This window comes from Sinocyclocheilus rhinocerous, unplaced genomic scaffold (assembly GCF_001515625.1).
Source record: "Sinocyclocheilus rhinocerous isolate Xijiao unplaced genomic scaffold, SAMN03320098_v1.1 scaffold932, whole genome shotgun sequence".
NCBI classification, from domain to species: Eukaryota; Metazoa; Chordata; class Actinopteri; order Cypriniformes; family Cyprinidae; genus Sinocyclocheilus; species Sinocyclocheilus rhinocerous.
Window position 1 is genome coordinate 242,750 of NW_015638991.1, and position 14,419 is coordinate 257,168.

At 42.1% G+C, this 14,419-nt stretch overlaps 2 protein-coding genes across 2 annotated transcripts in view; both read right to left on the reverse strand.

Annotated features, from left to right (window-relative positions):
- The window catches only part of LOC107750895 (nuclear factor 7, ovary-like), a 15,911-nt gene extending 10,664 nt beyond the window's left edge, over positions 1 to 5,247 (reverse strand). The window contains exons 1-2 of the mRNA XM_016566459.1: positions 5,243 to 5,247; positions 4,954 to 5,131 (exon numbers count right to left, since the gene is read on the reverse strand). Coding sequence (XP_016421945.1) covers positions 4,954 to 5,131; positions 5,243 to 5,247 — 183 coding nt within the window. The remainder of the gene's footprint in view (positions 1 to 4,953; positions 5,132 to 5,242) is intronic.
- A 3,276-nt stretch (positions 5,248 to 8,523) lies between these two features.
- The window catches only part of slc26a6l2 (solute carrier family 26 member 6, like 2), a 22,758-nt gene continuing 16,862 nt past the window's right edge, over positions 8,524 to 14,419 (reverse strand). The window contains exons 15-18 of the mRNA XM_016566461.1: positions 9,570 to 9,872; positions 9,280 to 9,334; positions 9,000 to 9,142; positions 8,524 to 8,906 (exon numbers count right to left, since the gene is read on the reverse strand). Of these exons, the coding sequence (XP_016421947.1) occupies positions 8,880 to 8,906; positions 9,000 to 9,142; positions 9,280 to 9,334; positions 9,570 to 9,872 (528 nt within the window). The 3' untranslated portion in view covers positions 8,524 to 8,879. The remainder of the gene's footprint in view (positions 8,907 to 8,999; positions 9,143 to 9,279; positions 9,335 to 9,569; positions 9,873 to 14,419) is intronic.

Consider the following 14,419-nt stretch of genomic DNA (forward strand, 5'->3'; position numbering starts at 1 on the left):
TCACAGCCTGACAAAACCACACCTGACAGCTTGTGACAGGCAGCCACACTTGTTGTATTAAAAATGGGGTCTATATAGATACCCTTTTTAGATATGAAATGAAACTGATACTATATGTAAACAGACAAACTCAGTGATTGACTCCAGAGTATGAGCATAATAGCAATCTAATTTTGTAAAAAATACTGTTTTCTGTTTTTAGGGAACAGAAATATATTGTAAAGAGTTAAGGGTGAAGGGGATGCTTGCAATGCTATTAGTGCACAGACGTGCTGGTGAATATTTAGTAGCCTACAGATGATAAACACACTCAACAAACATCAACACTCGACATCAAAGAACACAAACAACTTTAATTTTGATATTTTTAATTGTGCATATTATTAGAAAATTCATGTTTGAAAAATGGAAAATGTATTTATCCATGTTATTTAAATGTTTTTATTATTATATTTATATTATTATTTGTAATGATCATTTTAGTTATTTAAATTTTAGTTATTCTATATTATTTAGTTTTACTTCTTCTTATGCTTGTATATTATTATTAAAGGGCACCTATTATGCAAAATCCACTTTTACATGGTGTTTGGACATAAATGTGTGTTGGCAGTGTGTGAACACAACCACCCTACAATGATAAAAATCCACCCACTCCTCATTTTTGAATCCCCATCAAAACAAATCAGTCTCACTAGGCCTGCCGTTTTGATTCTCTAAGCAATATGACATCACATTGCATAAGGCGGGGCCACAACGGCTGATTGACAGCCCTGCATTGCTATAGTTTCCACCCTCAGCGGTTGTAGGCTGTCCTCCATTTTCTCCGCACTCGAGCAGCTGTAACGTCAACAATGTCTCGCAAGCAATCCCGATGCTCTATGTTTGGATGTAAGACTGAACATTAGAGTCTTCATTTTCTCCCAACATCTGAGCCACTGAGGACGAAGCGGATTACTTCTATTTTTCAAGGTAATGCGCCTCAGAATTTACCTAAATACGTTTGTCTGCGCAAATCATTTTACTCCAGACTGCTTTGTGAATGTCATGTTGTTATAGTGCTTAGCGTTTTAACCGTGTGTGTGTGTGCACACATTATCTAAGTATTTTAATTGATCAGCGCTGTGTTGTGAGATTAGTCCATTGAGCCGTACCGATGTCAGGTCAGCGCGGCACGAGCTCTGTAACGGCACGCTGTTTCTTTCCATTTTCAGTGCATTTGGCTTCCCATATGTATGGCTGAAGCACCGGTTCTCTTGCTCTCAGTCATGTTGCTTCTACCGGCTGTTTATTGGTGTAGGTATGCAAAGCAGAGAGATGTATACACTACGCCCTCTGCTGGAGACGGGGCGGGAATATGCAGCTCATTTGCACTTAAAGTGATACACATCAAAACAGCTCTTTTTTAGACACGCCTCAAAAATGACATTTTCCAGATGATATAATAAATGATCTGAGGGGTATTTTGAGCTGAAACTTCACAGACACATTCTGGGGACACCCAAGACCAATACTACATCTTGTAAAAAGGGGCATAATAAGTGCCCTTTAATATTATTGTCCTTGTTGTTAAGTTTTGTGACGCATCACAGCACGGGACGTGTCTGCCTACTTCCAGCTCCACCGAGGGGTCTGCGAAGCCCCTGATGCTGATCCTCTGTGAGGCTGAACCCCAAGAGAACCAGCACCAAACACCAACCAGACAACCGGTTCACACTGGCTCTCAGCACAACAGCGCCGTCCCATGAGAAAGCTGGACTGAACTCCATCTGTCACGCACCGAGTGAATCATTCACTACTGATCTTCACTGTCAGTGAGAGAAATAAAGCAGCGTCTCGCTGTGGCGCAGAGTGGGTGAGAGCGTCGCTCCACCTGACGCCGCGGGTCATTCCCATACAGATGCTGTGGAGGGACAGCACTCATCACCGACACCATCCAATCCAGCCGTCCCGTGAGAAGATGAACACAGAGCCCCTCCGACACCCACTGAGGTGCTTCATCGAGCTCTGCGATGAGTCAAGCTGCTATTTGGTGCTATTTCATTACTTCACGACCTTATTATTATTTGACTTTTTTCTAGATTATATTATTATTTGTTATTCCTAGCATTTAAGTTGGTATTTTTATAGATATTATTTTTAAATTTGTATATTACTATATATTCGATTATTGCTATTGTTATTTTAAATTATTATATATTCTATTACCATCATTATTATTAATTTATTATTGTTATTATATATTACAAATTGTATTATTTTATTATTTAATACTCTGTATTACTGTTATTTAATATTATTATATATTATATTACTATTATTATATATTTTTATGTTTATGTCTGTTGAATTTTATTATTATTATATATTTTATTTATTAGTCTATTATTATCATGAGTCATTTTTGTAAATGTTGTATTATTATTATTATTATTTTTATTATTACAAAGTCGTCACTATTATATTATTATTTGTAATTACAAGCATTTAAATTGTTGTTTTTTTGCTATTAGTGTTTTGTTTCTATATTATTATGTATTCCATTTTTATTACTATTATTATTATTATTATTATTATAATTCGGACGGATAACACGGAACAGACCTGAAAGACACTGACTACGTTTACATGGACATCAGTAATCTAATTAGTTACGTTATTCTAAATAAGACAATATTATGATTATGGTGTTTACATGAGTTGCTTTTAGAATATTCCTCATGTTCCTGTTTTACATGTTATAGTCATAGACAGCTCCGTCCCATGAGAAAGCTGGACTGAACTCCATCTGTCACGCACCGAGTGAATCATTCACTACTGATCTTCACTGTCAGTGAGAGAAATAAAGCAGCGTCTCGCTGTGGCGCAGAGTGGGTGAGAGCGTCGCTCCACCTGACGCCGCGGGTCATTCCCATACAGATGCTGTGGAGGGACAGCACTCATCACCGACACCATCCAATCCAGCCGTCCCGTGAGAAGATGAACACAGAGCCCCTCCGACACCCACTGAGGTGCTTCATCGAGCTCTGCGATGAGTCAAGCTGCTATTTGGTGCTATTTCATTACTTCACGACCTTATTATTATTTGACTTTTTTCTAGATTATATTATTATTTGTTATTCCTAGCATTTAAGTTGGTATTTTTATAGATATTATTTTTAAATTTGTATATTACTATATATTCGATTATTGCTATTGTTATTTTAAATTATTATATATTCTATTACCATCATTATTATTAATTTATTATTGTTATTATATATTACAAATTGTATTATTTTATTATTTAATACTCTGTATTACTGTTATTTAATATTATTATATATTATATTACTATTATTATATATTTTTATGTTTATGTCTGTTGAATTTTATTATTATTATATATTTTATTTATTAGTCTATTATTATCATGAGTCATTTTTGTAAATGTTGTATTATTATTATTATTATTTTTATTATTACAAAGTCGTCACTATTATATTATTATTTGTAATTACAAGCATTTAAATTGTTGTTTTTTTGCTATTAGTGTTTTGTTTCTATATTATTATGTATTCCATTTTTATTACTATTATTATTATTATTATTATTATAATTCGGACGGATAACACGGAACAGACCTGAAAGACACTGACTACGTTTACATGGACATCAGTAATCTAATTAGTTACGTTATTCTAAATAAGACAATATTATGATTATGGTGTTTACATGAGTTGCTTTTAGAATATTCCTCATGTTCCTGTTTTACATGTTATAGTCGTAGACTTTATAAAAACGGTTATAGTACATAGTTCGATTAATGGCACACGTCATTACGTCACCACGCGACGCCATCCGACGTCTCCTCCAGAATTTCACGTATAAACATATAGTTCGTCTTCGTGATGATGCCATGTACAGTTTTGGGTGTTTCATTTTTAATTTTATGAAAGCTTCAAGTGCAGTTAATTATTTGTACGTGCATACAGACGATGGCGGTGTGGAAGCTCTTTTATTTGCCGTCAAACGGTTGAGCACTGCCGTGTGTGTATCCTGTCGCAAAGGCCACTGGCCGCTCGCTGTCCGTGCGTGATGGTCATCGGCAAAAAAACCCCAAAAAACTTCTGTCGGCCCCTTAGGTGCGTCGGCCCACCGGGAAAATGCCCGGTATGCCCGATTACCAATCCAGCCCTGTGTCCATGTAAACGTACTCAGTGACTAATGACCTCAAAATCCATAGGAAGTGCAGCTGTGGATGGTCTAAAGTAACAACACAACGTGGTTTGCGCATCCAACAAGGGAAGGCAAAGTGCAGGGTGATATTTCATATGCAAACTTGCACTGCTTCTGCAGATGAGACAAGGAGGACTCAAAGCCCGACTGAGAACCACAGAGCTGTTGAATCTATTATTGCATATGAGCAGAGAGAGGTGCCGCAGCAGCCATCCCCGTGGGAAGTAAGTACATCAGTAGCAAGACCACGACCCACGACAAACAATGCACTCTGAGTCGATGTAGCAGGGGTATGTTGTTACAAGTGGAGAGTTGAACAAGTAGTCGACCAGGCCATTAGTCAACTGAAGCATCAGGAGATAGTTGGGTGGTGTGGCGGGGTGAATGAGGACACAGACACAGATGATGGATTTTAACAGCAAAAAAACCCCGGAGGGTAATTTATTTAAACAGAGAAGTGATAATACGGTGCTCGGTGAAGGTGCTCTCGGTCCTAGTGGGGATAGTGTGTGTGGTCCTCCGTGAAGTGTGGCGAATGGCCAGGAGCTTAGTCAGTCTCTGTAAGAATGGAGAGAAAACACACATTAGTCTCTCTTCCAGGGAGCATGTTACTCGCCTTGGTGTTTTCCCTCCCAGCTTTAAAGCCGTTGCGAACGAGGTCCAGGTGCGCTGGCCATTATGCTCAGGTGTTCACAGTCGGTGATTAGTGCAGGAGCGGTGTTTCCAGGGCAACACTGATCTGCCCTCGGGATACTCGCCACAGTGGTCACAGCAGGGCACGGAAGGACTGGGGTAGAGACCAGCCCCTAAGCTGTGGTCTAAAGCCTCGAAGAAAGAGAGAAAAGATCTTGTGGTCTCAGAGGTCATCAGAATGGAGGATGAATCTTTGAAGATCAGAGCTGTGAGCCAGCGGCTGCAAGGAAGGTGGACAAATTGGGAGGCAGTCATTCATAAGACCATAACTTGGGCTGATATATGGAAGGTTCCACAGGCTAGACTAAGCTTCCTAATTAGGTCCACATACGACATCCTTCCAAGCCCCCAGAAAATCCAACTCTGGTATGGCTCAGAGACAACCTGCAGTCTATGTGGTGCCCCAAGTCTACAGCACATTTTGACTAGCTGTAAAGCTGCTCTGACCCAAGGAAAAGTGGTGCAAGTGGCACACGTGATCAAGTGCTTCGAAAACTAGCAGAGGTGTTGGAGGAGCGAAGACTCGAAGCCAATAGAGCCAGTCCATCATCCTCCAAATCACAAATATGCTTCTTTAGGCAAGGAGCTGGAGCAGAAAACATCAACCAGAGAGAGTGGTCCATTCTGAAACCTGGATGCGAGTGGCAGATGAGAGTCGATCTCAACCAGCAGTTCAAGTTTCCATCTGAGATAATAACAACCTCTCTGCGTCCAGACATTATCCAGGGGTCCATCTCTGCCAAGACAGTAATCATGGCAGAGCTCACAGCACCGTGGGAAGAGATGATAGAGTCAGTATTCGAGAGGAAAAACGAGAAATATAGCGAACTAATGGCAGTGTGTACCGAAACAGGGTGGAAATCATGCATCTTACCTGTTGAAGTCGGATGCAGAGGCTTCATGGGTAAATCCACCCAGCAGCTGTTGAAGAAGGTTGGAATTACTGGATCGAAGCAAAAGGCAGCACTCAGGGAACTGGCTGAGGAAGCAGAGAAAGCGAGTTTCTGGTTGTGGCTCAGAAGGAATGACCTCAGGTGAGGAAACTAAGGATCATAGGGCCAGCCACAGGGAGCGGTAGGGAGAGGTCTCTTCTGCTGCTCCACCTCCCAGAGATGTTCTGAGATTAATGGGGCGAAACATCTGTGATGGGTAGCTCCCAGCTAATGACCCTTTGGCTGGCCCATTGGCACCGGCGGAGGTGCGACAGGCAGAAATGCCTTGCAGTTCTTAAGGATCTGTGCTCCTATTTATTTATGATCTTTTTTTTTTTTTATATTATGTTACTCCATACTATATTATAATTCTTGATATCATTAAAGATCTTTCCTACAATACCTCAAAGCACAGGGTTTTCCTTCCTTCCAACAATCTGAATCCAAAGGCCCATCGGTCACTCACAGCGTTGACAGCGATTAAATCCTTTTCTGTGGAGGTTGTATGGACAGTTTAAAGACAGTTTGAGAGAACAAACATATTGCATCTTTCCTCAAGGTTTGGTGACACTCTGATTTACAAATCTGGAGTCCGGGTCACCTCCAACAAAACTTGAGAAAAACAGAAAAGACAAAAGGCCAAACACAGCACCGAGTAACAAATGAAACTAAAGAGAATATGGGTTAATATGAAATTAATACAAGCTCAGCAATAAATGAGGCTGATAACACAGGGGAAAAAATGCATTAAAATAAAATGCTCAGTGGTCAAATGTTTGATGGATACAGCATGCGTTCCAGTCGTCTTCTGAGCCGCATCCTCCGTGTTTCTGCATCCTCTTTCGGTCTCTAGTTCTGTCCTGTGCCAGAAGAAAAGAAGAAAATACCTCCGACATCTCTGAGTTGTTGGCTTCTAGTAAGTAGACGGTCCTCCTCGGGTGCGGAATCCAACTGTATCGGGCGGCGGATCATTTTCTGTTATTGGCAGTGGGGGTCTTACTTCTTAATAATCTAATTTAATCATTTCTTAATACTCAGTGTGGAGTGTGTGTTTGGTAGAGAGGAGAAACTCACAGTAGAGCGTTTAACAGATACCTGTACAGGAGTTCGGCGCATGATGTCACAGAGGAATTTAGAACGCAGCAAAATCTCCTCATTTAAAAAACGCTCATTAATATTCAAACATAGCGCGATGTTGATTGGTTGATGAGAACAGAGCGATGTGCGCTGATGGAAAAAAAAACTTTATTCACTGTGTTCATCTTGCGAGTAAATACATAAAGCTGAGCGTTATACTGTTGAGTTAGTGTGATTTTGTTCTTGTTTATGTGGACGTTGCTGTCTAAAACCCTATATAGTTTAAAGGGGTCATATGATGCGATTTCAATTTTTCCTTTCTCTTTGCCATTCACTCTAGCTCTCGGATTCTGACATCCATGAATGCAGCAACTCTGATAGTGAAAAGTATGACAGTCTGAGTAATATATAAACCTGCACTCATGGCATAATACAGCTAAACATCCTATTGTGCAACCTTGCCACAAGAGTAGAACATCAGAATAAAATGTAAAATATGCAACAATGTACAGCATATGGAAATAATATTTAAAATAATAATATTAATAATAAGAATTAAATATTAATAATGCAAACCCCAGGTGGTGATGCGGTAAATCCTTTTCTGATGAGGTAGGTTATAGCAGGTATGGAGCAAGGACAGCCAAAATTCATTTCTGATTTTATTGTTGTTTTCGCTATCTTTCTGCAGCGTTTTGCTTGACAATGTTTTAAAAAGTTTTATTTTTGGCATTGGTCTGTTGGCGCGTTTCAAACGAGCAGCGCTCTTCCGATTGTGGTGCGTTTAAGAATCTGTTTACTTGAAAGTTTATGTTTTTATCTTAAAATAATTCATGAAAAAGCAGAAGTATTGAACTTATGAACTGTTAGAGTTACATGACGGCTTCCCATTGTCAGCTAAAGTCGGTTTTTAGTCGAGCTATTCTCGCGTTGGTTTGGCTCAGTGGTTACTTCCGATTTACGAGAAATCCCCGTCTCATGGCCACCGGGAAACCGGCGACCGGAGATCGAACCTCGGGCGCTGTCCAACGTTTTCATCTTTGATGCCTTGAGATTTTGCTCTTTAGTCAGTCAATGATTTTTAATCATTTTCATAGGCTATAGGGGTTCCGTATGAAACTTTAATCTCAGTATGTCTCGACGTCTTGCATTTTTAAGCCATGCTTACATTTTCATTTATTAATTTATAAAATTAAGACGTAAGACAGGTATTATTTTAATTGCCATTAACAAATACGAGTCTATTGATATTTATATCAGCATTTGAAAAAAGCAATACACAGTAGATTTAATTTCAATAGCTTCACTCCTCGTTGTTGTAACACCTGACATGAACAGCAGATGGCGCTCAAAGATCATTTTCGACGCTCCAAACATCCAAATATGACATTTTTTATTTTCCTTTTTTTAAGTTTCCCAGCTTTATTTATAAAATATCTTTCTGGCAGCCTATTTATAATGCTTCATTTAGAAGTTATCAATTTATCTTTAAATTGATATTAATTTACTGAGAAGATGAAATACTCCAAGGCACTCGTGTAATTAATTTATCTTTGCATGCAGTTTAATAGAGCTTGACGGAGTTTTCAAATAATAACAGGCAAAATGTGTAGATAAGACTGTTATTTGTAGTATTACACTTATTCAAAGAGAATGGATACCTGCTCCGTGTTTGACAGTTTTTTAAGTTACCTGGCATCTACTACTAAAATTTGTAGACTTTCTACACAACTTTTCCTTATTATAAAGCTGTAAAAACCACATGTCCATTATATGCCACACTAAGACAGTCAACGTCCATCGTATTGAAAGCTATGTTTTATGATATAAACGTCTGATATATGGCTGTGAGCCTTGATGGGTATTTTTGTTTTGTTGTGATTAGTTTTAGGCTTCTATCATCCTGATGCATCTATTAGGCCCGTCAGTCAAGCTGGAGGACAGACTGACACCTGCTGGTCACAACCTCGTAACGCAGGGCATTTCCTGTAAAAGAGCAACAGCTCACATGAATGTGAGGGAAACAGTAAGGATCTGATTGAGAAACCCGGTGTATGTTTAGTGTGATGACAGTCTCACCAGTGCAAATTCAGATCCGGACCGATCTCTCTGAGACCGACACAGGCAGTGCAGCACAGCGTCATGGATAGATGGGAAAAGGCGACTTTTTGAGATGGACTCTGAGAAGAATCCGCCTCGCTCCAACTGCTGCACTACACACACTACAGCCACACACATTGGGAGTGTGAGATAAGCTGCATTTGTTGAAGGTTGATTACACGATGGACTTTAGTTACAACATTGTCTTGATCTAGCATGCGAATGTTGGAATTAAGAGCGGATGTCTGATTTTACCCACCTCGGCATCCAGCGATGTAAACCGTGACATCAACCTCTGCAAAATCTTGAAAAATCTAGAAGCAGGTTTAAAAAAAAGTGCAGTAAATGTAAAACCATTTCCACTGCAAACCAATGCGTTTATGATTATTGTAATGAATTATAATAATGTGATAACAACTACCAGTTTATAATATCAAGCAGCATGCACTGTTTTAGTACAGCTAAAATAACTGGAAGCGAATGACACCGGAAGCCTCGCACATTCAAGTTACAAAGAAGGTGGGTACAAATGAATGTGACTTGGCTTACGTTTTTCAGTGTTTTTAGGGTGACCGTGTCGATGAAGCTGACGGGACTGAAGTCCAGGATGATGGAGTGTGTGTGTTCCTGCACACCATCACAGCTGGAGGAGTGTGTGTCTGTCTCGTCCCGATTCTCCTCCTCAGAGTCCTGCTCTGGCTGGAAGCTGCAGTTCATGTTACCGTGGGTTACTGTTGCTATGCCGCTGTCATTGATGATGCATTCCTGGTCCGTTCCGTGACAGTGCACAGATTCACTCGCATTCTTCATGGAGACCATCATTCTGTTCGCCAGCTCTCTCAGAACTCCAGTCTATGAACAACACACATAACCGCTTAATAAAATGGTAAACTTAACTAAATAATACCTTAAAGAGCTAAAACCACAGAAATGTTTCTGTAGGCCTATGTGTATGTGAGTGTGTGTGTGGTGGTGTTTTAAAAAAAATGTAATTATCTTATAAGTCCCATGCTTATTTGATGAAAAATACATAAAAAAAACAGTAATATTGTTAAATAGTATTACAATTTAAAATAACTGAATATAGGTTAAAATATAATTTATTCCTGTGATCAAAGCTGATTTGCTGCTCAAGAAACATTTCTTATTATTATCAATGTTGAAAACAGCTGTGATGATTAATATTGTTTCTTGAGCAGCAAATCAGCATATTAGACTGATTTCTGAAGGATCGTGTGACACTGAAGACTGGAGTAATGATGCTGAAAGTTCAGCTTTGATCACAGCAATTCATTACATTTGAACAGATATTCATAATATACAGTAAAAACAGTATTATTGTGAAATATTATTACACGATATATTTGATCAAATAAATGCAGCCTTGGAAAGCAGAAGAGACTTCTTTCAAAAAACATTTAAAAAACCTTAATGTTTCCAAACAACTTTGTGTATGTATATTTCATATGATATTTTCTATGACCGTTGCAATGTACTGTTTTGAACCAATGTAATGAACATAGTCAGGTAGGTTACCATGAGACATGACCCAAATTAGAGCGTGTATGTGAGTGTGTGTGTGTGGGTCAGGTTTTCCTACACTGTGGTGACCAAATTTTTCTACATGGATGGTAAAACCTGAAATCAGTTTTGGGGTCAGTGAGTTTTAAATGTTTTTTTTTAAAGAAAATGTTCTTATAAGTCCCGTGCTTATTTGATGAAAAATACATAAAAACAGTAATATTGTTAAATATTATTACAATTTAAAATAACTGTGAATATATGTTCAAATGTAATTTATTCCTGTGATCAAAGCTGAATTTTCAGCGGAATACTCCAGTCTTTATGTCACGGCTGGATAGAGAGGCATACACAGGAAGAATGATTCAGAGCTTCTTTATTTACACAAACTGAAGGAGAGCTTCAAACGGTAAGTTTTAAAACTGAAACATAACTTTAGCTCCTGAAACTGAAGAGTAACGGTCCTTATCTTAATCCTCTTTAGGAAGATCCAGCAAGACGACGGGAGACACAGAGCCACGGAGATCCAGAGGGCTGTGGAGAGGCATGAGGTAAGGTATGCAACCTTGAGACCAGTCAATGAGCTACTGAGGTGAGTGAACCGATATAGTGCACAAGTGACATCAGGTGTTCGTAATTAGTAATCTGGTGATTGTGAACGGGTGTAGGTGGCTGGTGTGGCTGATGTGGCTGGTGAATCTGTGACAGTATCCCCTCCCCCACGGGCGTCTCCTGGTGCCCGAGACCGACGGCGAGGACGACCACGCCCCCTAGGAGCGGGACGATCTGGGTGTGACTGGTGGAAGTCGGAGAGGAGTGACGGATACAGAATATCATCTTTGTCCACCCATGATCTCTCCTCGGGACCGTACCCCTCCCAATCCACGAAATACTGGAGCCGGCCGCCCTGCCGTCGGGAGTCTAGGATTTCTTTGACTCTGTAGATGGTATCGTTGGGGTCGACCTCGGGAGGAGGTGGTATCTCGTGCTCTGCAGAAGGAGGGAGAAGTGGATTAGTGAAAGGTTTTAGCAGAGACACATGGAAGGTGGGTGAGATGCAGTAGGTGTCTGGGAGTTAGAGCTCATATGTGACATCATTAATTTGCCTCGTGATAGGTAAAGGACCGACATAACGGGGACTCAGCTTCCTGCTGGTCAGCCGGAGACGAATATCCCGAGTGGAGAGCCAAACTCGGTCACCTGGTTGGTACACAGGCGTGGGTGCTCGACGGGCATCAGCATAGTCTTTATGTCTCCCTACTACCCACTGGAGATGGACATGTGCTGAGTCCCATACCCTCTCACGGAACCAGAAGTCAACCGCAGGGACTTCCGAGGGCTCTCCAGTCCAGGGGAAGAGTGGTGGTTGAAATCCGAGCACGCACTGGAATGGTGTTAATCCAGTCGTTTCCTGTCGCAACGAGTTCTGAGCGTATTCGGCCCAGGGAAGATACTGGCTCCAGCTGTCCTGGTGGTCGTGACAGTAGGCTCGGAGATACCGCCCGATCTCCTGGATCTTGCGTTCGGTCTGGCCGTTGGTTTGGGGATGATAACCTGAGGAAAGGCTGACAGACACTCCCAACAGACGGAAGAAACCACGCCAGACCCTAGATATGAACTGTGGCCCTCTATCTGAAACGTTATCTTCAGGGAGACCAAAGTGTCGAAAGACATGCTCGAAGAGAGCTTCAGCTGCCTCCAAAGCAGTGGGTAATCCACGTAAGGGGATTCATTTACAGGTCTAAATCCGCCACAGAATCTATCCACCACGACAAATATGGTAGTGAATCCGTTAGAGGGTGGAAGATCAGTGGCGAAATCGATTCCAATGTGGGACCAGGGTCGGCGTGGAACCGGTATGGGAACCAGTTTTCCTGCAGGTAAACGGCGTGGAGTGGATGTGATGGCGCAGACCGAACAACCCTTGACGTAACGGGCGACATCCTGAGCCATGCTGGGCCACCAGTATCTGTTCCGGAGGAGCGAGAGGGTTCGTTGGCTGCCTGGGTGACCTGATCCCGGAGAAGTGCGGATGGAGTCCAGAAGGGTGAGACGTAGAGTGGTAGGTATATACAATCTCCCTTCCGGACCTCCCGGCAGAGCGGGTTCTGTGAGAGTGGCGGCACGAATTTGGTCATTCACATCCCAGGTGATTGGACATGCGAACACTGTGGGTGAGAGCATGGGTTCCAGGTTATCTGGTGATGGATCTGGTTGGTGAAGTCGTGACAAGGCGTCTGCTTTGAGGTTCTTATGCCCAGGGCAGTAGGTTACGGTGACTTGGAAACGGGTGAAGAATAAGGCCCATCGGGCTTGTCGGGGATTGAGACATTTAGCTTCACGGAGGTATTGGAGGTTCTTGTGATCAGTTATGACTTTGAAGACTCACTCTTCCAGCGCGAGTTTGATGGCCAGTAACTCGCGGTTCCCGATGCCGTAGTTTTGCTCCGCCGGGGACATATTCTTGGAGAAGTACGCGCATGGATGAAGTACGGGGGGTTCACCCTTCCATTGGGATAATACTGCACCTACTCCTAGAGTGGAAGCATCCACTTCCACCACGAACTGGTGGTTCGGATCTGGATGGGTTAGGGCTGGAGTGGTGCAGAAAGAGGATTTGAGCTGCAGAAAGGCCTGTGTGGCTTGAGGCGTCCAGGAGAGGGTCTTTGGCTTCTGACGGAGGAGAGAGGTAAGTGGAGCCGACCGTTGACTATAATGGGCTATGAAGCGCCAATAGAAGTTCACAAATCCCAGGAATCTCTGCAACTCTTTGACCGTGGTGGGTTGTGGCCAATTCCTCACTGCTTCCACCTTGTTTTGGTCTATTTGTACTCCCTCTGGTGTGATTATGTAGCCCAAGAATTGAATGGTGGTTAAATAGAACTCACACTTTTCTTGTTTGAGGTAGAGGTGATGCTCGCGGAGACGTTGGAGTACCTGGGAAACATGCTGTTGGTGTTCCTTAAGATTGGGTGAGTAAATGAGAATGCCGTCGATGTAGATGATTACAAATTTGTTGAGCATATCACGGAAGATTTCATTCATGAAGTTTTGGAAGATGGATGGTGAGTTTAAAAGGCCATACGGCATAACCTGGTATTCGTAGTGCCCGGATGGTGTTATGAATGCAGTTTGCCATTCGTCTCCTTTTCGAATGCGGATAAGATTGTAGGCACTGCATAGATCGAGTTTCGTGAAGATCCGGGCACCACGGAGTTCCTCCAACGAGGCTGGTACCAGAGGGAGTGGATAGGAAAATTTGATGGTTTGGGAGTTGAGTGTTCGATAGTTGATACTAGGGCGTAGGCCCCCATCCTTCTTCGCCACAAAGAAGAAACTGGATGCTGCAGGAGTAGTGGAAGGACGGATGAACCCCTGATGTAATGCCTCCTTTATGTACTCCTCCATAGCAGCGCGCTCCGGGATCGATAAGGGACATGTCTATCCCCTAGGTCATTTGGCCCCAGGCAGCAGGTCGATCGCAGTCCCATGGCCGAGGAGGTGGAAGATGGGTTGCTGCGACCTTGCTGAACACATCCTGGAAAGCCCTGTAGGCGCCTGGAATGTGGACTGAGCTTTGTGAATCTGGGCTCTCAATAGTGGTAGAGCAGAGTGGTATGGAGAGCTTAGTTCGGCCTGGAAGAGGGACATCTGCTAAACATGTTCTGAAACAGGATTCACTCCACCGAAGTATTTCTCCAGAGTTCCACTGCATATCTGGATGATGTTTAGCCAGTCAGGGACGCCCCAGGATGATATCTACTGTAGCCTCCTCCAGCACCAGGAACGAAATCTGTTCAGCATGGAAGTTTCCGATGCGAAGAGTGACTTCCGGGGTGCGATGGCGCACCAACCCCTTGCTCAGCGGGGTTTTCCTT